Raw genomic sequence first — 25,097 nt, 5'->3', positions numbered from 1 at the left:
AAAAAAAAAAAAAAAAAAAGGATTATAATGTAAATATCTGATATGCAGGAGATCTGATTTGCGACCCCTGTGAAAGGGATCTGAACCCACAGGTTAAGAACCACTGCTTTAGATGCAGTGTGGCTTTGTGGGGGGTGCTGATGGACTATCCAAGGTGGACAGCTCCAAGTGAGCATGGAATTCACCCCCTTATTCCTCAAAATTATTTATCTGTGTGCTCATTTGCTCGTGGCCATTCATTCATTCATGAACTCATTCATTTATTCACATGCTCCCTTACCCTTGTGATTGAGGCTCATCAGCAGATAACATGTCAGTATGTCTGGGGGAGCACAGCATAGTGGGAACAGGGCGTGTGGTTTGGCAGTAGGCAAGGAAGGGCTTACAGGACACAGGCTGAGTTCTCATCACCCTAAATTCACTGTCTGCCCTGGCAGTGTGCTGGGAAGCCTCAGAACTCTGGGAGCTTTTGACTCACAGTTACAGCTTATTCCAGGGCAAGGACAGGACTTAAACCAGACAGGTAAGGGGTGGTTGGCCTAGTAGACATGAGACAGACCTTTCAATGGTCCCAAGCCCATGACATCAAATGAGTGTAGTCAGCCTGCTGACACCAGAGTATGCCAGCCATACTGCCAGGGCATCTGGGTTCTTGTGGGGCTCAGTCTTTCACTGTCTTGGTTGACTTCAGTGTCCAGTGTCTAGCTTCCTCAGAGGTCAGGCTGATACCAGGTTGCCTTGATGCTCCAAGCAAACAGAGATACTCCTCAAAAATGTCCATCCATCCATCCACCCACCCACCCATCATGTGTGAAAGCTGTGTGTTCTGGGTTCAGAGCCTGCCTGGTCAGCTATGGATCCACCAGCTTGCACAGCCCACCTTCCATCCTTGTTGCAGAGACCAAGTCTTGATAACAAGCGTTGGGTGCTCATGGAATTAGAGGAACAGCTCTGGAAAGTCAGCCCTGACGGGGCAGGGCACCACCCCGCCTGCCAGCCCTCGTGCACCTGGATTTTGAGTTTTTGTTTCATAGCTGGCCTGCCCATCTGTGCTCGTTCTTTGAGGCTCTTAGGTGGCACATTGGGGTTGGGTGGGCGGTTTTTCCCCTGGCATCGTTGCTGTTGCTCTGAAGGGGAAGCTGTGGGTGCTTCACATCCCTGCGGAGAGGACCTGGCCTTGGCCAGCTATTCAGTTCACATGCAGACTACCAGGTGTCTCCATGGAGCTGAAACTAACAGAAATCTTCCACTCCTCTAGTGAGTACCTTACATTTTCCTGCTTCATGCAGCTGTTAGGGTCTCATGTAGCCAAGGCTGGCTATCCTGGCTGGTCTTATGTCAACACAAGCTGCAGTCATTAGAGAGCAGGAAGCCTCCGTTGAGAAAAATGCCTCCATGCAACCGACCCACTGTAAGCACGCCTATAGGTCATTTCCTGAATCAGTGATCAATGGGGGAGGGCCCAGCCCACTGTGGGTGGGGCCATCCCTGAGCTGGTGGTCCTGGCTTCTATAAGAAAGCAGGCTGAGCAAGCCATGGGGAACAAGCCAATAAACAGCACCCACTCCTCCGTGGCCTCTGCATCAGCTCCTGCCTCCACATTCCTGCCCTGTGTGAATTCCTGTCCTGATTTCCTTCAGTGATGGACTGCAATGTGGAAGTATAAACCGAATAAACCTTTTCCTCCCCAGTTTGATTTTAGTCATAGTGTTTCATCACAGCAACAGAAGTACTGGCCTTGACCTCCTACCCTTCCTGCCTCAGCCCCTGTCCTGAGTGCTAGGATGACATATATGAATTGTGACCTGCCACAGTTGTATGCTGTCAGGGTGGACATGCTGAAGGCCTCTAGGTCACCTGGGCACAGGGGTTCAGGTTGGACCTCTGTTTCCTGTGCAGCTCTGTGTGTCACCTAAGATGAGCTTGGCCACCCCAGGGCCTGTGTAGTCCCTGCCACACCAGCCTGGATGCAGGGCAGCTGCAAGGCCCAGGGTGCTAAGCAAGGTGGGTGGGCTCAGAGGCATGCAGGACAGTGAGCTCTGTGCAGCCTGGGAGCCCAGAGTGTTGTACCGTCAGATCCATTTCTGAGGTTCACCCCTAACACTGGGCTTCCTGTGTTCCCACACATAGCAGTGAGCCATTGGCCCTGGTGTGCACTGCCCTGGTCCCCAGTCTCCAAGAAGCTGTGGCTATGACCATCCATGGAGAACCACCTGTGGACACAAATACTGGGCACTGCCATTTCTGTCAGCACAACACTGGTAGAACGCAGACCCACCTGTGAGACTCACATAGCCCTGGACACAGAGGACAGAAGGCACTGCGTGGACCTCACCCAAGAACCATCCCTACTCTGGCTTGGGGCGTGTGCGTGTGCGTGTGTGTGTGCGTGTGCGTGTGTGTGTGTGTGTGTATGTGTGTGTTGGTTTGTTTTTTGTTTTGGTTTCTTTTTCTTTTTTGTTTTTGTTTTTGTTTTTTTGAGACAGGGTTTCTCTGTGCAGCCTTCGCTGTCCTGGAACTCACTCTGTAGACCAGGCTGCCTTCAAACTCAGAAATCTGCCTGCTTCTGCCTCCCAAGTGCTGGGATTGAAGGCGTGCACCACCACTGCCCGGCTTGGGTTTATTTTTTTAATTACAGTTACTTGTTGGGTGAAATCCCACGTGTACGTTGAGGTCTGAGGACAAGTTGCAGGAGTCAGTTCTCTCTGGGACTCAAGGATTGGACTCAGGGTGGCACGCTTGGTAGCAAGTGCCTTTTCTTGCTGAGCCACTTTGCCAGCCACTTTCTGTATTTCATAGCTGCTGGGAGAGACTCAGTGGGGAACATGTGGGTGGGACCAGCTGGCACCCACTGAGAACACAGGGACCTCCCAGTACAGACGCAGCAGAGGTACCTAAGCACCAGGCCCGTTCATCTTCCTCTGGCCTCCACTGTAGCTCGCAGGAAACAGCTGTTTACCTGGGCGAGGTGCTTGGCCGGGCGTGCAGCCAGTTGGAGCTCTGCTTCCCCCTTCGGTATCCAAGGCCTCCCCAGGAAGCAGGGCTGGCGTGGAACAGAGGTGGGAAGGCTGGGCTGCCAGGAGTCGTTTGTGAGAACTGAGAACCAGCCCCTGTTGTGTACACAGTACCGGACCCTAGCAACCACTAGGCCCAGCCAGAGCAGACACTTTCCTGTGTGACTGACCACACAGAAGTGGGCACAGAGGACCCTGTTCTATGGGAGAAATGGGCTATTCCCCCAAATTAAACATCTGCCATTGTCCCCTACAATTCACAGATGTCAGCTCCGGAGTCCCAGGGAGCTCAGGGGCTGGCTTAGGCTGAGGCAGGATCCCCAAGTGCTTACCCCGAGGCCAGGGCATCAGGCAGTCGGTCCACATTTTAAATCCATAACCAGTTTCCCACCGTTGGAAGGCTTCCCACTGGCTAGCACAGCCACGGCCTGCCAGGCCTCCCCAGGTCTCAGGAGAGCAAACCAGCAGCTGCCCGGCTCCACAGGTTCATGGTGAGGAGCTCCTCAGGGTGCACTGTCTCACTTAGGGCGGCATTCAGGGCACTGGGTTTTGCCTTTTGCAGAGTCTCAATCAAAGGGACATCGTAGTCCCTGGATCCCACCAGCTAAATCCTCTGGGCGCTCCACGGGGTGTACTGAGAGTGTGTCCCCTTCAGCATGGTGACAGCTGGTGGCTTTGCTTTTCCAGCTTCAGCTGCAGAAGTCCCAGTACCTGCAGCTGGGCCCCAGCCGTGGCCAGTACTATGGCGGGTCCCTGCCCAACGTGAACCAGATCGGAAGCAGCAGTATGGACCTGTCCTTCCAGGTGAGTCCCGGCCCCTGGCTCTGCACCCCTTCTAGGGGATACTCCCGGTTTCCGGTCTCAATTGTGTCCCACCCACTCTGGAACCCACTCCAGCTACAGACTCCAGGGGCAGCTGGTTGGCCCACAGGAGATGGGCCATGCCCCCCCCCCCCAAATTAAGCATCTGCCATTGTCCTCTGCAATTCACAGAGGCCAGCTTCCCACCCCTAAACACTCCTCTAGGTCTCCTGGGGCCCGGGAGAGGGGAGTGGCCCAGCCAGCTTCCCTGAGCTCCAGCCTCCTGGAGTCAGCACCCCCCACCCCCAGCCACCCCCCAGCACTCAGCAGCTGCTGCACCTGCCAGCAGGCTGGGAGGCCCTGAGAAGAGCTCAGGGCCTTGGGGGCTTGGCTCCAGCTGCCTCACTGATCTGCAGGCCCAGCAGTTCTCAGAAGGAAGCCCCTGCCGCCTGACCCCACTTGTCTGCAGACAGTTCTTGGCAGAGCCGCACACCCCGCATGGCTCCCTCAGGCCACAAGCTGCTGTCAGAATAATAAGGGCTGGTGTCTTCTCCCCAGACCCCAGTCTGCAGGAGAAGCGGGAGGAGGGAGGTGTGCCGACAGGGCCCTCTGCCATCATAGACCACGCTACCAAGGGTCTGAGGACAACCGTTTCCCCAAGAGCTAACGGGCTTGGCTCCCAAGTCGTCCTCCGCCTTTCCCTGACTGCACAATGATGTGAACTGGGTTAGGCAGCCCGGGACTGGGTGTGCTTGGGGCTGCAAGTTCTGCGGACTGAATCCTGTGAAGTGAGTTCCAGGTCTCGGTGGCATACTGAAGTCACTGGTGCTCTGTGGCAGAGGACCTCCAGTACCTGAGCACCCCAGCACCTCCTCATTTAACCCTGTGTGGATATCCCCGTGAACTCCTCAGTCCGAGGGCACAAGGGACCCTACTGAGCCTGTTTGCCCAAGGTGCAAATGGGCACCTAATGGTTCAGAGTGTTGGGTTTTGCATGTTTAGTGCAGTGGGTTTTAGGGGTAGCTCTGGCTGCAGCTTAGTGTTTCTAGTAACTGAGCCCCAGACTCAGGTTGTTCTCACCGGGCACTGCCTGTAAGACCTTGAGCCATATGTCAGCACTGGGTGGCCTACAATTGTCCCTGTGGCTCTCTGGGATGAGCCTCTTCCATCTACCTACCTGAGGTGAACCTGCCTCTCAATGTCTTCATCTTGGGAAGTATGTAAGGGTGCCACTCAAAGTCCCCCAGGACCCTTGAGGTCCTTTCTGGACAGATGTCATGTGCACATATCCTGGTGTATGTTACAGAAGAATCTAAGCCAAGCCCCCAAGCATGTACATCCCCAAGTGCTGGATCCCAGGTAGGGCTGGAGTAGTGGGTGGGATTGGAAGGCTGGGGACGGTCTAGAAAGCTGTGTGGTCGGTGTGCAGGGTAGGTCTTAGTTCTTGATGGGGGCAGAAATATGGGAGGAGCCTGATGGCAGGGGCAGCTGCCTCGGTTTCCCTTCTAGATGTCTCAGAGAGTTGACTGACTCCTAGCCTCCATGGGCCTTGATGGTGAGGTTCATGGCCATCTTTCGGGTTCATTGCCTTTCTATGGATAAAAAATTGTAGAAAAGTGGGGGTGGTTCGAGGACATCCTGTTTTACAGCGTGAGTTCCAGGACAGCCAAAAAACCAACAAAAACAAAAAACCAAAAAAGTAGAAAAACACAAAATCAGCAGGGACTTCTGGGTCACAGAGAGATTTAGCAGTGGCCACTCAGACGGCCTTGGAGGCAAACAGAAAAAGAAGTGGCCAGGCCATTTCAGCCACCACTGGGCTTCCTGAAAGGGGAACCGGTTTAAATATCAGAATGGTGTTTGCTTTTTACCTGGGGGACAGAAGGGACCAGGGCCTAGATAGCCAAGCAGTCATGGGGACAAGTCATGTCCAGGGTTGGCACAGACAGCTGAGTTCATCCTAACACGGTGACAGACTCCTGGCAGCCTCGGGGACTCCAAGGCTCGCCTGGAACCTTATGCCAGCCCAGGTGCTGGTAAGAAGCCCCATCTAAGCCACGCCACAGACCCAGAGGCCTCTATTCTTGGCTCTCCGGCGCCTGGCTGAGATGCTGGGGGTGGGAGCAAGAGAGGAGACAGAAGAGGGGGCCACAGTTCAATCCAGAGCCGTTCTGGGCTCTGCCTTGATCCTCTTGGGAACAAGCCCTGGGCCAGGTGGGCCCCACAGCAGCTCTCGGCTTCATGCCCTGGGGGCCTCTCTTGGCAGGCCCCTCCAGAGATGACGTAGGTGGGGACAGGAGGCCAGCCAGGCCTGGAGAGCGAGGGCGGAGGCTTGTCTGCACCTGGCCAGCTGGGGAGAGCTGTTCAGTCGTCTGTGCCCGGCACCCAGGCAAAGCTTGTCCGCCCTACCTGGCCCGAGCGTGCAGGCTGGACTGCACGCCTCCTGCCCCTTCTGGGATAGCACTGCTGGCTTTTGCACCCCAGCCCCATGGCTCAGCAGGAGCTGGGGCTGCCAGAGGTGCCTATGGAGTAGAGTTTAAGTGTGTCCCCAGAGCAGGGATCTCCAAGGGTAGAGCTGGGGGGACCTGAAGCTTCAGCCAGTAACCTGTAAGTTCTGTCTCCTTTCCGAGCCTCTGTCCTGACCCATTCTCTTCCCCAGACCCCATTTCAGTCCTCAGGCCTGGACACGAGTCGGACCACGCGACATCATGGGCTTGTGGACAGAGTTTATCGTGAGCGTGGCAGACTTGGCTCCCCACACCGCCGGCCCCTGTCAGTGGACAAGCATGGGCGACAGATATCCTTTTTGCAGAGGATGTGTGTGGGATTGGGAGGGAACAGGGACAGGCACACACTGCTGCCTGTGGACCAGGGAAACCTGGGGAAAGGCCTCCAACACAGGGCGTTGGAGCCCAGTGTGGGACAGAGAGAAGAGTTGAGAGTGAGCCCAAACACAGAGGGCTGGGCCACAAGGAGCAATTCCCAGTGTAGCTTTCAAGGCTGTGAGAGTGGGGCGTGGCTCCGTTGAGGCAGCATGGACATGACACACACAGCCTCTGTTGTATGGAGGGTGACACCTGCCAGGATCCCATCACTAGAGTGGCTTTGGGTCACTCTCTCCCCACCCTCAACTGCAGAGCAGAGCTGTCTGCCTGCTCCTGCTTCTTACTCTTCAGTGGAAGAGGTCAGTTTAACCTGGCCTCCCTAAAGCATCTGGGAGCTTGAGGCCCAGGCCTCCTCTTGGAATGGCTTGGGAGCATGGTGCTGAGTTATAGGTGAACGGGTCTGGCCCCCTGGGGAACCCCCACCCACGGTTGCACTTTTTTTTTTTTTTTTTTTTAGGCAGGAAATGCCCCTTGCCCTCCTGGCTAGCAGGTCCAGCCACACGCTGGGAGCAGGGGCCACTCCCAGTAGCTCCCAGCAGCCTGGCCCCACAGGCTGTGCATCAGGCTTCCTGGGTCAGAGCCCACTCTGAGGTTCCCTTAACTCATTCACGCTGACAGCTGCCCCTATGGCACCGTGTACCTCTCGCCACCTGCGGACACCAGCTGGAGGAGGTCAGTGGAGGGGTACCTGGCCTCTGGGAGGAAACAATGTAGATTTTATCTTATCAGCTGTGTGTTGAGATGCAGGGCATAGTCACTGGGAAGTGACCAAGTGAGCGAGATGCTTCCAAAAGATCCCAGAAGTCAACTCTAAATGGTGGAGACCATGGCTTCAGAGCCTTCAGAGCCTTGTTTTTCCTCTCCTCCTCCTCCTCCTCCCCTTCTCCCTCCTCCTGTCCCCCCCTCCTCCTATCTTCCCCTCTCTCTGTTTTCCTTATTTCCTATTTCTTTTCAGAATTGAGTAGTCAGTGATGTATCTTGCTGTTGTTCCCTAATGAGACAAGCTCACTCTCTCACACTCTGTAGCCTACATGGGCTCTGATAGTCCCCCTGCCTCAGCCTCCAGGGAGGCTAGGAGCAAGGGTGCTCACCACCAAGCCTGGCACTGCCCTCCACGTGGATGGTCTTTGGCAGCCAAGATGCATGCACATCTGTGGCAAGCGAGGGAGCTGTAGAAAACACTGCTTATCTGTATTTACAAGATGGTGGGTCACCATCACCTGTCACCCAGCATGCAGGAGACAGAGGCAGCAGGTCTCTGAGTCCCAGGCCAGTTGGGGCTGCACATTGAGACCCTTGCTTTAAGAACAAGGGGCCGAAGGTGCAGTTCAGTGGCTAAGCATCCAGAGGACCCAGGCTTCAGTGACAGCACCACATGGTGGCTCACAAGCACCTGCAACTCTACATCCAGAGCATATGATGCCCTCTTCTGGCCTCCAAGGGAACTACATGCACATTTCATTTACATACATACACACAAATAAAATCAATCCTGAAAATAACAGTATAGTAACTGTGCACACAGTGTGGGTGTCCTATCCAGGGACATCTCTGGGAGGATGTGAAGGTTCTCTGCCAACACTGCTCTAGCGTGATGTGTGTCAGGGGTTTGAGTGACATGGGTTCACTCCCCCGTGGATCCCCAAGGTCACGGTGCTTGGATAGGATGATGTTAAATAACATATTCTGCTACTACTCTTTCCTCTGGGCAGGTTTCAGGTCCTCGGGCCAACCCGAGACTTGCTGTGTAGCTGGGAAGGGCCTTTAACGTCTGCCCTCCAGCCTTAGCCCTTGGGATGGCAGGCCTGTATCACCCCATCTACCTTATGTGGTGCTAGGGATGGAACCCAAGGCCTCATGGGTACCAGAGGAGCTCTCAGCCACCTGGGTTACAATCCAGGCCCGGTCTGGTCTGGTCTGGTCTGGTCTGGTCTGGTTTGGAGACAGATTTTACTCTGTAGACCAGGCTGGCCTTGAGCTCACAGAGTTCTGCCTGCCTCAGCCTCCCAAGTGCTGGAGTTAAAGTTGTGATTTCTACACCTGGCTTTTTGCAGGGTAGCAGTGGCAGCATGTATGGCGCAGATGGAGGTCAGGGGTCAGCTTGTCGGTTCTCTCCTACCGTGTGGGTCCTAGGGCTAACACTTCTTAGGTCATCAGACTTGTCCGAGAGCCCTCTCACCTCTGCACTCTCTTGCTGGCCTGATTGTTTCTTTCTTTCTTTTTTTTTTTTGGTTTTTCGAGACAGGGTTTCTCTGTGTAGCCCTGGCTGTTCTGGAACTCACTTTGTAGACCAGGCTGGCCTCGAATTCAGAAATCCGCCTGCCTCTGCCTCCCGAGTGCTGGGATTAAAGGCGTGCGCCACCACCGCCCGGCGGCCTGATTGTTTCAAACATGGTTTCTCCCTGTGCTCCAGGCGGGCCTCAGACTCCTGGGTTCAAGCAGTCCTCTGTCTTCACTGTCTCCCCAGTGTTGCTGGGACCACACGTATGGGTTAACATCCCTAGCTTTCACTCTCAGTTACAACAGACCAAACTGGGATGGGGCTGTAGGTAGAGTGCTTGGAACTCGGTAGATAGAGTGCTCACCTAGCATGAACAAAGGATGGGTTCACATAAACCTGTGCTGGGGAGAGCGTGGTAGCTCATAACTGTCCATGATGCCAGTTCCAGGGATCTGACACCTTCTATCCTCCGTGAACATCATGTGGCACATAGGCATACACGAAGGCAGAATACCCAGACATATGAAGTAAAACTAAATAAATGTTTTTAAATACCACAGTTATTTAAAAAGAACAAAACTGGGCGTGGAGAGCTGGGCAGTACATAGCTTCTCTTGTGAATTGTGCCGAAACACAAGGACCTGAGTTCAAATCCTGTGACCCACATGAACACAGCAGCACTCATGTGCAGTCCCAGGAGCACTACAGAGAGGACATGGAGGCAGAAGGGACCCTGAAGGAGGTCAGGCGGACAGCCTGCAGTGCATAGCAGTATCAGCGAGGACCCAGAAGGTGCTGGAGAATTGACACCTGGTGCCTCCTCATGTATGTCACATCATGTGCATACAGTCACAGCACTCAAGACCAGCGGTTTAAGGCCAGCCTGGGCTACATGAGACCCTGCCTCAAGAAACAGAGTTTTCACATTCATTTTACCATAATAAAATTTAACACAGAGAGGTGTGATCACTGACCTGGGACCACACAGCTGGTGGAAAGACCCACAGCTGCTCCAACCCCTGGAGCACATCCTGGACCCTTGTGGGAATGAAGACAGTGTCTAACATGGGTAGATCAGAACTGAGGCTTCTTCCTGTGAGTGTCACCATCTCTCTGTCTCCCAGGACCAACTCTGACTCTGCCCTGCACCAGAGCACAATGACACCCAGCCAGGCAGAGCCCTTCACAGGCGGGGCCCAGGATGCGCACCAGAAGAGAGGTATATGAGGAATTCGGGGTTTCTGCCAGGCTCAGGCAACCCAGTAGCCTGCATGTCCCAGGAGGTCACTAGTCTTTGGGGGACTGACATTTAGAGGAAGAATCAGAATAGGACAAATGTTTTCAGGGCATCTTTTCCACATGGGGCCCTCACCGATGTACCCTGGCTGTGTTCTGGGCCTGTGACTGAGATGCTGGTATCTCAAAAAGCAGAGCAGAGAGGATTTGTTTACTCACACAGTAGCCAAGGATAGACCCCAGCAGTAGGTACCACTTGGTCCAGGACTCCAGCTCTACTGCCCAGAACCATCTCCATCCCGGATTTGTGGTGAGCCATGCACTGGCTGGTTATGCTCTCAGCCCTGTAGCTGAGGCTACACCCTAGTTCTGGGTTCCCACATGGTACTAGTCCTCGACGCAGCTCTTCCACCAATTGTCTTGAAGAGTTAAGACTATGGGTTCTGTAAAGCTAGGTGCAGCAGACCCACCCTGGGCCAGACCCACCCAGCCTTAGACACCAAAGCCAAGGAAGTCACCCTCATGCATCTGAGGCCCAGATGCTAAGGGAGGGCCTATGTGTGGCAGTTCACTGGGTCCCAGGGAGCTTTTCCTGGCTAAAGGACTCATTCTGGGGGTGGGGGTTTCTTGGTGGGCAGCTGACTGCAGGCTGAAGACCCTGTGTGCAGTGCAGGAGGGTTGAGGTTAGATGGACCTATGGACCCTCCTTTCACAGGGCTTCTAGGGTGCACCTGAGGTCTCATGCCCTCTCAGGATTCTATGCCCAGAATCCAACCAGCCTTGGTGTGGGAGGACCCATGCCCCCTGTCCCTGTGCCCCAAGAGGTCTCCTGGCTGCCTTCTGCACCCTGCTCTGCCTTCCATGGGGTTCTTCCCATTGGCCACTGTCTCTCCTGGCAAGAGTCAGAAAACATAGGGCCCAGCTTAGCAATAGAACATTTGCTGAGCATGTGTGGGGCCCTAGGTCTGTCCCCAGCATAGCAAAAGAAAACAAGATTTTAAAAAAAGGGGGGGGGAGAGAAAGGAAGAAAGACACACTCACCATGACTAAAAGTGGGCTTCAGGTATGACTGGTTCCAGAGCACCAACCAGTATCCATCTGTCTCTCCCTCAAACCTCTCACTAGGCCCTCCAAAGCTCTCCAGTCCCACTGGTCTAGCCTGAGGTTCCTTCTGACATGTCTGCTCACTCTCAAGCACATGTACTCTGAGCAGATCAGTTAAGACCCCCGTAGCTTTAGCAATAGGGTTGGATCCAGCCCTAAGTGTGGGGACCCAAGCCTGGCCTAGCCACGGGGTGTCAGCAGTGCTGGGTGATGGCGGATGCTGCCAGAGCGGCAGGTGGCAGGCTCAGAGTCTCTGCTGACTCATGCAGCCAAGGCGCCCAGGGTCCCGGCCTGGGTGGGGGCCGGGGGGTATCCTGCCCAGCCTTGGCTCCCCCCTGCTGTCTCGGCTCTTTGCTCCACACAGCCAGCCGATGATCCTGGTGCAGGGTGTTCTTGTTAAGCCCCTTCCACAGCTTCAGTAGAACCTCCAAGCCTGCTGTTAGGGCCCTGCAGTCTCTACTGTGTGGTCATGTCGCTCTGACCCTTCTCTCCCCTACATCCAGTCTTACTGCTCACCGTCCCAGGAATGGAGGAGACTGGGGCCGAGACAGACAAGACCCTTTCTAAGCAGTCATGGGACTCAAAGAAGGTAAGGGCCACTGGGTGGGCCAACCTTTTTTCTCTTCACACCCAGCCTGGAAGCTAATGACCAGGAGTCGTGTTGAGGTGGGAGCCTTGCTCGGCTTTCCTGGGCCCGGGCTTTGGCATCAAGAGCAGGCCTGTCAGACGCCCAGAAACAGCTCGAAGTGGCCGATCAGGGGGCTGACGAGAGCAGGCACTTTCCCAGTTGGGACCGTAGCACCCCACGTCCTGGCCCAGGCAGGAGTGTTTGAGGTTCAGGGCTGCTGAGCAAGGCCTTGCCTCAGAGTCCAGAGTGTAAGCAGGATTCGTAAGGGGCTCAGCAGATAAAGGTGTTCATCACCAAGCCTGGCGGCCTCCGTTCTGTCCCTAGGAGCCATTTGGTAGGAGAGGACCAAGTCCCTGAGTTGTCCTTTGACTCCCACGTGGCAGTCACAGCCCGAGGACACCAGTTCCCCTCACATGCACACACATAAGTGCTTTTTAAAATGGAAAAGGCAGGGCTGGAGAGGGCTCAGCAGTGAAGAACACTGACTGCTCCTGAGAGAACCCAGGTGTGCTTCCCAGCACAGAGGGTGACTTGTGACCACCTGTAACTCTAGTTCCAAGAGATACAGTGCCCTCTTCTGACTTTATAAGCGCAGGACACACAAGTGATGCAGTCATGCATGTAGGCAAAATACACATTAAACAATATTTTAAGAGATAGGATGGGCGGCAGTGGTGAACACCTTTAATCCCAGCACTTGGGAGGCAGAGGCAGGAATATCTCTTGAGTTTGAGGCCAGCCTGGTCTACAGAGTGGGCACCAGAGCAGCCAGGGCTACACAGAGAAACCCTGTCTGAAAAAAAATAAAACTAAATAAACAAACAAAATATTTTTCTTTCAAAGTAGAAAGGAGTCTGGGGATGTGGCTCGGGGGTGGCACGCTCATTTTACATGTATGGATTCCATTCCCAACACTGAAGACATCCTGTGGCCAGGATGGTGGGGAATGCCTTTAATCCCAGCACTTGGGATAGAGGCCGGTGGATCTCTTGTAAATTCAAGGTCAGCCTGGTCTACAGAGTTATTTTCAGGACAGCCAGAGCTACACAGGTAAAACCTTGTCTCAAACAAAAAACAGAAAGAAAACAATTTCTAACCATCCAAACACAACTTTGAACTCTTTGTTGGTCCAGTTTCAGAAGCAGGATAAGTGTGGCTTGTCACAGAGCCGATCTGATCTCCAGCTCAAGAAAGATGGGAGTCACACTGCTGGCTTCACACACTGCCTAGAGGGCTGAGGCGGGGGTGGGGGGTGGGGGGGGTTGTAGCCAGCCTGGGCTACATGAGAGTTTGCCAAAATGAAAATATAAAAAAAGAATTAATATATATTCAGAGATTTTTGAGACCTTTTTTACTTAGCTAAGAAAGTTGTTAGGGTCTCTGAATCCATAAAACACTTGTCTTTTTTTTTAATTACATTTTTAAAGGGTATTGTGTACATGAGTATGTGTGCATGTGCACTCTAACATGTGTGTGCATGCATGTGTGGGCATGGGCGTGAGGGAGGACAACTGTAGGAGTTACCTCTCCTGCTGTGTGGGTCCTGGGAATCGAACTCAGACCATCAGCCTATGTGGCAAGCCTTTTTACTAATTAAGCCATACTACTGCCCCAGAAGGCTTTTCTAAATTGTCCTCAGCACAGCAGAAATCCCATAACATAAGTGTTTACTCGGGGGATCTGTTCAAACTCACTGTTCCTGTGTCCCCTGCTGAGTCTTCTGGTCACAAGACTCAGGGAAGCCCCCAGGTGCTGCCTGCCTGCCTGCCCTGCATCCCTCTGGTCTGCGCTCCAGCCTGCAACACTGGCCCCAAAGGACTGGGCTCTCAGAACCCGCAGCCCCTGCCTGTCAGCATCACAAGGCTGCCTATCGTTCTAGTGTCTCCTCCACCTGCAGCAGCCAGGGCTCCCCAGTGCGGCAGCCTTGAGCTGGGCATGTGACTGCGGAAAGCACTAGAGAGGCCACACACAAGGTTAACCACAGCATCCGGGCAAGGTGTGGGAAGGAAGACCCCCTCCTTACAGCTCCTGCCTCTGCCAGGAGCTCCTTGAAGCCATCCCTGTACGACATGGCTGCTGGTTGTTCTAGACAGGGAAGGGAAAGACAGCATTGGGCGCAGCGCACAGGAAGCCATGCCTGCCACCTGGCACCTGCCATCTGCTCTACTCTCTTTCAGGCGGGTTCCAGGCCCAAGTCCTGTGAGGTCCCCGGAATCAAGTAAGTCAGCCAGGCCCCCCACACCCCTTTGCTCCTGGGGGCTCTTCTCTCTTCCAGCCTGTACCTGCTGGCAGGGAAGACCATGAGCATGCTACCAGAGGGTACCCAGGAAGTCCTGGCCCCTGTCACTGATGGCAGACATGACCCCTGTTCCAGTTTGGCATCCTGTCATGCTTAGGGCTCACTAAAGGGTCTTTTTTTTTTTTTTTTAATCCACTGATCCCCTTGTTCCTCCTGTCCCACTGCAGTTGTCCTGGGTTGGCAAGGCTTACCTGCTTGTCACTGTCCCCAGACCTTATGTCCTGTTCTCCCTATCTGGTCTTTCCCAGCATCTTTCCGTCTGCAGAACAGGAGAACACAACAGCCCTGATCCCTGCCACCCACAACACAGGGGGCTCCCTTCCTGACCTCACCAACATCCACTTTCCCTCCCCACTCCCGACACCGCTGGACCCTGAGGAGCCTCCATTCCCTGCTCTTACCAGCTCCAGCAGCACCGGCAGCCTTGCACATCTGGGCGTTGGCGGCACAGGCCAGGGTAAGGCCCCCATGCTGTCCCTATCTGGCTGCATGCATTGGAGTGAGGAGTTGATGTGTCTGTGTCTACGGATGACACACCTGCCCCCAGGAGTCGGGCTGTGGCATTAGGGTTGTGTCGTGCAGCTCCAAGCTTCAGGGAAACGGGTGGGAGTCAGGACAAGCCCTGATGGCTTTGACCTGGTTGCTTATGACTTAGGTGTGGCCCTCCCCAGTTCACTTCTTTTTTTTTTTTTTTTTCCGAGACAGGGTTTCTCTGTGTAGCCCTGACTGTCCTGGAACTCACTTTGTAGACCAGGCTGGCCTTGAATTCAGAAATCCTTCTGCCTCTGCCACCCGAGTGCTGGGATTAAAGGCATGCGCCACCACGCCCGGCTCCAATTCACTTCTTTTTAATTAAGAAAATGTTTTATGTGTGTGAGTATTTGCCCCCATGTCTGACTGTGCACCACATGTGTACAGTACTTGGTAAGGCCAGAAGACGGTGCTGGATCCTTGGATTTGGAGTTACAGACAGTTGTGAGCAGCCATGTGCATGCTGGGAACTAACCCTGATCCTGTAGGATAGCCACCAGGGCTCCTAACCAGTGAGCATCTCTCCAGGCTCCTCCCCTTGTCAAAGGCTCATCTCTCCCCTTGGCCTGTTTCCTGGCAGCGCCCACTTCCTTGCCCATCCCACTGCTCCCAGTTGGAACCAACACTGCTTCTCCTGGTTACTGTGGTTACTTTGACCACCATTCTCATTAAAGGCATCCCTGTCAGCCCCACCATGAGCCTAAGGCTCTGCACGTCCATCTTCTGCTCCCATCCCACCCCATCCCCAGCCTGACCTCACAGCTGCACTGCTCACCCCAGGGCCTTTGCACAGGCTACCTGGGCATAACCCTCTATCCTGCTCACTCACACTGCCCCAAACAGCATCTTCCGCTGTTCCTCGGCATCCCTTTCCCCTGATGTGACACAGCAAGCCCCAAGCTGCTGGGGCTGTAGGCTGCAACGTGTATTAGGACAGATGGTGGGGGTGGGTGGGGGGAGACATAGGAAGGGTGGGGGATACAGGTCATATGGTGGGCTCTGTGTGGATTTGCTCTCCAGACCTGGGATTAGGGGCTGGCAAGGAGCACGATGGCTCCTGAGACAGGATCGATGTGGGGATTTGAAACCAGGGTCCTCTAGCTTGTCGCTGATGCCAGCTCTGGGTGGGTGTGGGGGTGGCAGATGAGAAGGTGCCGGTGTGCCTGGGGTGTGTTCTTTCCTCAGATGGAACACGAAGGTTACTTGTTGCTGGGGCTAAAACCTGGGGCCTTCTGTCTGCTCATTTGATGCTAAAGATAGAAGTGGGTCCCCTCACGGGTGCCCAGCTAGCACCTTACGCATGAACCACACATTCTACCTCCTCAGCTCCTTTCCTAGGCTTCCAGGTGAACAGATGGGCCCAAAGGCCAGGAGCGCAGGACCTGGTGTGAGATGTGCAGGCCCTTGACTCTTCACAGCCTGACTTGTGCCTGTTAGTCCCCGGCTGTGAGGCCCAGGGAACCAGGGTAGATCTGGGTGTTTAGAAGCAAGGAAGGGAGTAGCCCTGCACAGAGGCCGCCATATCCAGATCCTTTCTCCTCTCTGAATCTCCCTGTACCTCCTGCTTTGGGGCTCCACACCAGCTGCTGCAGTTCCAGTGTAAACAAGCACAGGGAAATGGCTTATGTGACATTGTTGCTGGCTGACTGGGGTGGCCAATCCTGACCGGTAATATGTGCCATGTGTGGTTGTTTAAGAGCCAGCCAATCCCCTTCACAGGGACTTTATTTTCCGGGCACCTTTTAGATGAAGCCAGGCCCTGGGCCATACAGACAGTTTTCGCCTCCCCGTCCTAGTGCCAGACCCTGGTCAGGGAGAGCAAGGAGCTGGGGGAGCAGGCCCCTGCTCCATACTGTCTGAGGACCAAGGAGGGAGGTCCTCAAGGGAGGTGACCCAAGCACCCACTGCTGGCTATACTCCAAGGCTGTACCTCAGGGCTACACTACCAGGGCTTGTGTGCCAGAGCCAGGCCACTGCCGCCTGGCCAACCTGCCCTCCCCTCCCCTCCCCTGCTCAGACTTCCCCTCCAGCTGGCTCTGCTCCAGAGGTGATCCAGACTGGGCAGAGAAACCTGCCAGCAGGATACCCATGTGGCATGCCTGCCCATCTGGCCTCTCTGGGTGTGATGGTGCTTAGGCAAGAGCTAAAAACTCCCTCGTGTTCATGGTCAGCAGGCCAGGGCTAAACATACCAGCTGGAAGTGTGAATTCTTTGACCCACAGATATGTGTGTGTCTGTCTGTCTGTATGCTTGCATGTGTGCATGTGTGTGTGTGTATCTGTTGGTCTGTATGTGTGTGTGCATGAGTGTATACGTGCATGAATGTGTGTTGTGTGTCTGTCTGTCTGTCAGTCTGTGAATACATGTGTGCATGTGTGCTCATGCTTATTAATCACTTTGAATCCATGTTTAACAATCAAGCCAGAGGGCAAGGTACGACGAGATATCCCAGGAGACACAGGCAGGTGGATCTGTGAGCTCAAGGACATCAGGGCTGTACTCTGAGGCCCTGTCAATAAATCAAGCAAGTAAGCAAGCCCTGGGGCTATTGAAATGGCTCAGTGGGTAAAGGCATGTGAACCAAGCCTTAAGACCTATGTTCAGGCCCCAGAACAAACACAGTACAGGGAGAAAAGCAACTTGAGTATGTCCTCAGGCCCCCATACTGTCCCAGAGTGCCTGTGCCAGCCCACGCCCACAGAGAAATACATTGAAAAAGAATTTTTTAAAAACTTAAGCCTAGGCCAGAGTGCTGGCTCAGCAGTTGAAAGCCTGTATTACTCTTACAGAGGCGCTCAGTCTGGCCCTGCGCCACAGCAGGTGGCTCACAATGACCTGTAATTCCAGCTCCAAGGACCCTGGCAGCTTCCAGGGGAGCTTCAGGCCTTCACAGCCTCCTGCACGCACATACACATGCACCACACACAAACACAATTTTAAAGAAGATTTTGGAGAGGAAGCGTTGAGATGAGGTCCTACTATGTGGCTGTGGCTGTGCTGGAACTCACGACATGGAACTCAGAGATCCACCTGCCTCTCTCTTGGGTGCTGGGATTAAAGGTTTGCACCACCATGCCAGTTGTTAAACACTCAAGCAGAGCATAATGTCTCACACCTATATCATCCCAGCACTCAGGAAGCTGAGGCAGGAGAACCACACTTAAGGCCAGCTTAGGCTATCTAGTGAGACTATCTCAGATAGAAAAGAGGAAAAGCCACCATCTTTTGTTCTACAATATGTCCTACCTGGCTATTTGCCCACTTGCAGTCCTGTGTGTGCAGGCATTTTGCACGTGCATGCCACGTGTGTGCCTAGGGCCTGCTGAAGCTAGAAGGTCCTGGGTCCCCTGCAAGAGCAGCAGGTTTCCTAGCCGTCCCGCCCCCTAAGCCATCTCTCCAGCCCCCTTCACTTCAACTTCTCTTTGTTTTGTTTTGTTGGAGTCAGAGTCTCACGTAGCCCAGGCTGATCTAGAATTTGCAGTGTAGTCGGGCAAGATCTTAGACCCCTAACCCTCCCGCCCCAGTCTCCAAGTATGCAGTGACAGGCTGGTGGGTGTATCATTCGGGACTAACCCAGAACCTTGTGCATTCTAGGGAAACAGTTTACCAACTGCGCTACAAGCATTCCTCTTAGCCGAGTCCCAACCTTCCACACCTACCTAACAGACTTACCTCTGAGTGAGTGAGTGCCTGCATATATGTCTGCGCACCATATGTGTGGCTGGTGCCTTTGGAGCGCAGAAGAAGCTGTAGGGTCCCCTGGGGCTGGAGGGACAGGTTTTGTGAGCCCCTGTGGGTACTGGGAATTATACCCAGGTTTTCGGCAAGAGCAGCCAGTGCCCTTAACCACTGAGTCATCTCTCCAGCCCCTGCATCCATGTCTTACAGAGTCCTACCTGTGCTGGATGTCCTCACGGGACCCAGCGTCTGCTCCAGAGCTGAACAGGAAGTGTCTCAACCCTGACAGACACGGAAGGGAGCTGTCACTCAGAAGCAAGGCCGCAGCCCAGAGTCCTAGACTCAGCTCCGAGTGCTGCCTCCCAGATTCCTCGTGCCTAGGAGCCCTTTTTTTTTTTTTTTTTTAAGAGTTATTTATTTATTATCTGTAAGTACACTGTAACTGTCTTCAGACACTCCAGAAGAGGGCGTGTGATCTCATTATGGATGGTTGTGAGCCACCACGTGGTTGCTGGGAATTGAACTCAGGACCTTTGGAAGAACAGTCAGTGTTCTTAACCTCTGAGCCATCTCTCCAGCCCTGTGCCTAGGATTCTATTGACAGTCCTTCCATAGTGGAACCTGGCTCTGCCACTGCCACCACATCACAAGGCTGGATAGGAACAGAGCCAACCAGGATCAGAGGGGAAGTGTAGGCCGTCCCACAAGTGACTGCCGCAGGCACAAAGGCCCCTTGCCCTCATCTCCCTTAGGAGTGCTGGGTGTCTTATCACCCACCCACCTTCAGGAACAAGGTGGACCAGGTGCCCAGGGCAGGCAGGCCTGTCAGGCAGCCTCATCCGGCTTGATGGTGCCAAGTCCTCCCTAAGCTCCTGACTCCACGGAGACCTCCACTGTTAATACCTGATAGCTCGCGATACGGAAGCAGTGTCTTAGTAACTGGGAGGGGGTGTCAAATGCAGGGCCCTCGGGGCTCCCCTGTCATCAGAGGGCCTGTTGCCTACTTGGTTTGGGGCCCAGGATGAGGCAGCAGGCCCCCACTCTGCCCAGTGCCCTGGATCTCACCCAGGTCGCTCATCACCTCAGCATTCGGGGATCAGATCCCTGGGGGCAGGCAGGGATTAGGGAAGGGGCCTGGCGGGTGCAGGCTTGTTACTTCAGGGCAGGGTGGTGAGGGTGCTGGTTCAGTTCAAGCAGACTTGGAAAGGGGTGTTGGGAAGGGGGGCTTCATCATCATGAGGGTGCCAAAAAAGGATGTAGATGAAGGGCACTAGGTCATCAAGAAATGCCTTGACAGGAAAGAACAAGTTTGGGGAGCAACGCGGGAGGGCCCTGGTGTTACAGAAACCCAACCTCCCATAGGATAGAGTTTCCCAAGCCAAGACAGAAAGGGAGATTGGCCCTGATGGCACATACCTGAGATCTGTGCTGAGAAACAGGCTGGGCAGTTGCTCTGACACCAGAGTCAGCCTGGGCTCCCTAGTGAGTTCCAGGCTAGCCCTGTATGAAATGATAGTAACAGCTTGGTAGCTTGAAGCTCAGTTGGCAGAGTGCTGCCTACCATGCACAAAGTCTTTGGGTTTGAGCCCTGGTACTGCAGAAACTACCTCATGCCTGTCACCTTAGGGCTCAGGGCAGAGGCAGGAGACTGGAGAGTTCAAGGTCATCCTCGATTCATAGCCAGCTTGAGACAAGCACAAGCTACATGTATCTCAAAAGAATAGTCAAAAATATAAAGTGGTGGTGCATCTGCTTAACCCCAGCACTTGGGAAGCAGAGGCAGGCAGATGTCTGTGAGTCTGAGACCAGCCTGGTCTACAGAGTGAGTTTGAGGAATGCCAGGGCTACACAGAGAAACCCTGTCTCAAGACAGACAAACAAACAAACAAATTAAATCAAAAGAGGATGGAGAGTTGGCTCAGAGAGTAGGAGCAGTTGCTCTTGCAGAGGGCCCAGGGGAGTTTCCAGCAGCCACATGGTGACTCACACTCCAGGGGTGACAGTGCCTTCTTTTTTCATCCACAGTCACTAGGCACACACATAATGCACAAACATACATTCAGACAAAACACTCTCATACGATATAATATATATGTTTTATGTGTGTGTGTGTGCATGCATACGTGCGTACCTACATATGCTCCATTAGCGATAACTTCCCTTCTAAAGCCAGAAGTATCCTGATGGCTGGGTGGGGCACACACCCACTACCCTGTCATCAGAGTAAAGCCAGAAGTATCCTGATGGCTGGGTGGGGCACACACCCACTACCCTGTCATCAGAGGACAGCAGGGCTCCTAGGTCCCTGTCACTGAGGATTCCCTCTACCAACTGTGGGCAGCACTTTCTAGGATAATGCTCAAGATCCCAAGATGGGCTCTGATTGGTTACTTGGAAGCAGTGTTGGTTGGCTGGGGCCATGGGACATGCCCTTCTTGGGCAACTAAAGTCCCTCCTCAGAGCCCCATCCCAGGTTTGACCACAGACAGCTTCTCCTGCGGGTTTCTGTCCCGGCAGCTGGGCTGTGGTATGGCCGCCTGTCCCTAGCTCCCTTTTCCTTTGTAGGTATGAACACCCCCAGCTCTTCTCCACAACACCGGCCAGCAGTCATCAGCCCCCTGTCCCTGAGCACAGAGGCCAGGCGGCAGCAGGCCCAGCAGGTGTCACCCACCCTGTCTCCGTTGTCACCCATCACTCAGGTGCGAGGGTGAGGTGGGTGGGAACACGGGAATCTACCAGCCCCTCCCCTTCCCCTGGCCTGGTCTTTTAAAAAAAAAAAAAAAAAAAAAAACAGTTTTATTTATGTGTGTATTTATTTTAATGTGATGTGTATGTGTGTTCTTGAGTGAATTTATGTGCACCATGTGCATGCAGGTTCGCTTGGACACGAGGTGTCAGGTCCCCTGGAACTGGAGTTAGAGGTGATTAAGAGCCACCATGTGGGTGTGGGACCTGAACCCAGGTCCTCTGCAGAAGCAGCCAGTGCTCTTAACTCCCGAGCCATCTCTCCAGCTCTGTTTGTAGCATTTATCAACACAGGTTTGAGCAGAGACTACACAAATCAGTGTTTTTGTAATGCATATTTTATGGTATTTCTGGTTTTGAGGCGAGGCTCATGTAGCACTGAGTAGATGAAGATGACCTCGGACTCATCGTTCTTCAGTTCCCATCTCCGGTGCCACCGCTCCCGGCTAAACCAAGAACCATCAGCAGGCATTGGAGTGACTAGACACTCGTTCTGCAGCTTAGGCTGGCCCCACACTTACAGTGACCTTCCTGCCTCAGTCCCCCAAGTGTTGCATGACAGGGGTACCCCTGCCCAGGGCCTCTCCCTGTTTACTTCCTGTGTGAGAGCTGCCCTCACCAAGTCGGGCTCCCTTGCTCTAGGGAGAACAGACCGTGGGGGTCAGACTGTGGTACCGTGGACCAGCGTCTCTTCCTCATCCTTGTCTTCTGCAGGCCGTGGCTATGGATGCGCTGTCCTTGGAGCAGCAGCTGCCCTACGCCTTCTTTACCCAGACTGGCTCCCAGCAGCCTCCCCCACAGCCCCAGCCACCGCCGCCGCCTCCACCGGTATCCCAGCAGCAGCCACCGCCCCCACAGGTGTCTGTGGGCCTCCCCCAGGGTGGTCCACTGCTGCCCAGTGCCAGCCTGACTCGGGGGCCCCAGCTGCCGCCACTCTCAGTCACTGTACCGTCCACTCTTCCCCAGTCCCCTACAGAGAACCCAGGCCAGCCACCAATGGGGATCGATGCCACCTCGGTAAGCCTAGGGGGGTCCCTGGGCCCTCGGTGTGTTTGTGTATTCATAAGTGGGTGGGTGTGTTCACGAGTGGGGTATGTGTATTCATGAGTGGTGTATACATATTCATGAGTGAGGTATGTGTGTTCATGAGTGGGTGTGTGTTCACGAGTGGGTATATGTCCATGAATGCGGGGTTGTTTATGACTAGGGTTGTGCGGGTGAGTGACAATTGTATGTGTATTCATGTGCCGTGCTTTTAGGAGTGTGTGGATCATAGTCTGGATGTCCAGCTGTGTCAGGGGTATGCAGGGGCATCCAGAGGCACTGCCCGATGCCGTTAGCTCTACATGGGGTCAGGCCTAGCCATAGCCAGAGCCTTGCTGTGGCTTCCGGGTGGGCCCTGGAGCCCTCTGTGTGTGCTTGCCCTGAGAAGCCAGGTTTGCGGTCACATCTCCACCTCAGATTCTCACAAACCACTGACTACCTGTGTGGCATCCATTGTTGAGGGTCTGGGCATCCGGCCCAGGTCTGTTGGGCCAGGGCAGGCGTCAGTAAACATCAACTGTCCTGTCACAGGCACCAGCTCTGCAGTACCGCACGAGCGCAGGGTCGCCTGCCACCCAGTCTCCCACCTCTCCAGTCTCCAACCAAGGCTTCTCCCCTGGAAGCTCCCCACAGGTAAGACCCCCCTCCCCGGCCCTGTGCCACGTTGTGTGTCCCATGTGCTCTGTGCTCCCCAGTACAGTCCTCCACACCATGACATCTGTCCTCCATCAGCCCAGGGCAATGCCCCCACCAGGCAGGCTCAGAACAGCCCTAGGGCGTGGGATCTGAAGCTCCAAGGCCTGTAAAGGTTAAAGCAGAGCCTCTCGGGGTGTCCAGCTGCTCTGCCTCCACCCCGGTCCCTGGGTCTGTTGTCGGTGTCACAGGACACAGCCTGGAGCCTCATTTGGCTGACGGTGGCCTTCGTTTTATTTGGTTGTGTTTTGAGACAGGGTCATGTATTTTAACAAAATTTCAATTGTTCAGTTTTACCAATGAAGAGTCAGGAGCCAGGTGAGCTCAGAGAGGCGGGGGACACCGAGCTGACCTTCCACCCATGTCCCAGAAGCAGGGCCTCCCTCCCAGCCATCTAGGAAAAACCCTTCAGCCTGGATGTCACTCCCTTCCACTTCCTGTGCAACCCTCCCTCCCTCCCCCCTCTCCACCCTCCTGACTCCCCCCTCTCTACCCTCCTGACTCCCGTTTTACTCTCTATGGTTTTTCATTTTTCTTTTTTTTTTTAAGTTTTTTTTTTTTTTTTTTTTTTTTTTTTTTTTTTGCTGGGCGTGGTGGCGCAGGCCTTTAATCCCAACAGTTGGGAGGCAGAGGCAGGTGGATTTCTGAGTTCGAAGCCAGCCTGGTCTACAGAGTGAGTTCCAGGACAGCCAGGGCTGCACAGAGAAACCCTGTCTCAAAACAAAACAAAACAAAACAAAAGAATTTTTTTAATTTTATTTACATGAGTACACTGTAGCTGTCTTCAGACACACTAGAAAAGAGCATCAGATCCCATTTCAGGTGGTTGTGAGCCACCATGTCATTGCTGGGAATTGAACTCAGGACCTCTGGAAGAGCAGGCAGTACTCTTAACCGCTGAGCGGTCTCTCCGGCCTCCACAGTTCTTTTCTTAATAATGCTATGCTCCCTTTCTGCCAAGCGTCGCGTGCTCCACCTCTTGACCTATGGCTGACTTCGTGTAATCCTGTTTACAGTATCCAGGCAGAAGCTGCTGAATTACAGACGTGTGCTAAGGCCAAGCCTCACCACAACTAAAAATAGGTTTTTCCAGTAAATAACACAATTTCAGGGTTCACAGTGTGATCAGATATCCTGCAACAGGGTCTTATGTACCCCAGGCAATCCCCTGATTCACTGTGTAGCCCAGGTGACCTCACATTCTGAATCCTCCTGCCTCAGCCTCCCCAGTGTGAGGATGACAGCTGTATGCCAACCCACCAACCAACACCCCGATTTTCTACTGACCTGGTGCAGTCGGGCACCAGACCCCAGATGCCCTCACCAGGCCAGGCCTCTGATCTCTGTTTTGGTCCAGCTCAGCCTAAGCGAATGCCCTTCACTTCTCCTTGCAGTCCGGCTCCCTGCCCTGCTCATTCCGTGCTGAGCTGAGGAGTTGAGGTGTGACTCCGTCATATGGGACCTGTCAGGGCCTCACCATCCTGGGACCACCCCACCCTAAAATATCACCAGGCAGACAGACAGACTTGGGGCCTTGCAACTATCCTCAGCCCAGTACAGGGGCAATAGGTTCCTGCCAGGGTAGAGCAGCAGGAGCAGGCAGGAACATCGGACTGCCTTGCTTTTGGGAAACAAAGATATGAGGTCTCCCACGGTAACCGCCCACCTGCGTCGTCACCTGGTCTCAGCGCCTCTCAGTCCATTCACACTGAGTTCTTGGGCTCCAGGGACCCAGAGAGGCAGGTGGGGCAGAGTCGGAGTCCAGATCCATACCATACTTCTCTGAAAAATCATGGGACCTTCTTTGTCCTAAGCAGAAGTAGGTTGTCCTAGCCGGCACAGGCAGCTCACCGTGTCTCATTCAATCTGACCCTGTGTGTCTCTGGGATGGAAAACAGGGTATCATGCTGGCAAGGACAGGACTGCTGATGTATTTGACCCCAGTGGGAGGCTGCAGAGGCACAAGTTTCTCCCAGAGATGCCAGGGCGTGAGCACATCTGGCCAGGGCGTGAGCACATCTGGCTTCCTGTTGGGTCTCCTTAGACTGGGCCTTGGCCATGTGCTCTCTCATGCCGGATGTGCCCTCTCCACGCGCTGTCATGTCTGTCCGGCCAGGCCTGTGCCTCAACAGGTTAATGCCCTACCCCTGAGTTGCTTCAAAGGCTCTGGGGCAGAGTCAGCCACCATCTCAGAAGCCCTGTCCCCTCCTATTGATGA

The 25,097-nt window shown here is 54.2% G+C and overlaps 1 protein-coding gene across 4 annotated transcripts in view; it reads left to right on the top strand.

Annotated features, from left to right (window-relative positions):
• The window catches only part of Crtc1 (CREB regulated transcription coactivator 1), a 60,261-nt gene that overhangs the window by 28,572 nt on the left and 6,592 nt on the right, over window positions 1–25,097 (top strand). For 2 of the 4 annotated variants that reach the window (XM_029531955.1, XM_021219397.2), the window contains exons 2-11: window positions 3,702–3,818; window positions 6,475–6,612; window positions 7,311–7,372; window positions 10,046–10,140; window positions 11,765–11,850; window positions 14,067–14,107; window positions 14,437–14,645; window positions 20,963–21,096; window positions 21,857–22,159; window positions 22,718–22,819. In XM_029531955.1, the coding sequence (XP_029387815.1) occupies window positions 3,702–3,818; window positions 6,475–6,612; window positions 7,311–7,372; window positions 10,046–10,140; window positions 11,765–11,850; window positions 14,067–14,107; window positions 14,437–14,645; window positions 20,963–21,096; window positions 21,857–22,159; window positions 22,718–22,819 (1,287 nt within the window). The remainder of the gene's footprint in view (window positions 1–3,701; window positions 3,819–6,474; window positions 6,613–7,310; window positions 7,373–10,045; window positions 10,141–11,764; window positions 11,851–14,066; window positions 14,108–14,436; window positions 14,646–20,962; window positions 21,097–21,856; window positions 22,160–22,717; window positions 22,820–25,097) is intronic. The other 2 variants (XM_029531956.1, XM_029531957.1) reach the window with 2 other exon arrangements.

The sequence above is a fragment of the Mus pahari genome, chromosome 19, assembly GCF_900095145.1.
Source record: "Mus pahari chromosome 19, PAHARI_EIJ_v1.1, whole genome shotgun sequence".
In the NCBI taxonomy this organism is placed as follows: domain Eukaryota; kingdom Metazoa; phylum Chordata; class Mammalia; order Rodentia; family Muridae; genus Mus; species Mus pahari.
Note: the sequence above shows the minus strand (reverse complement) of the source record. Positions and strands in the feature narration are given on the sequence as shown.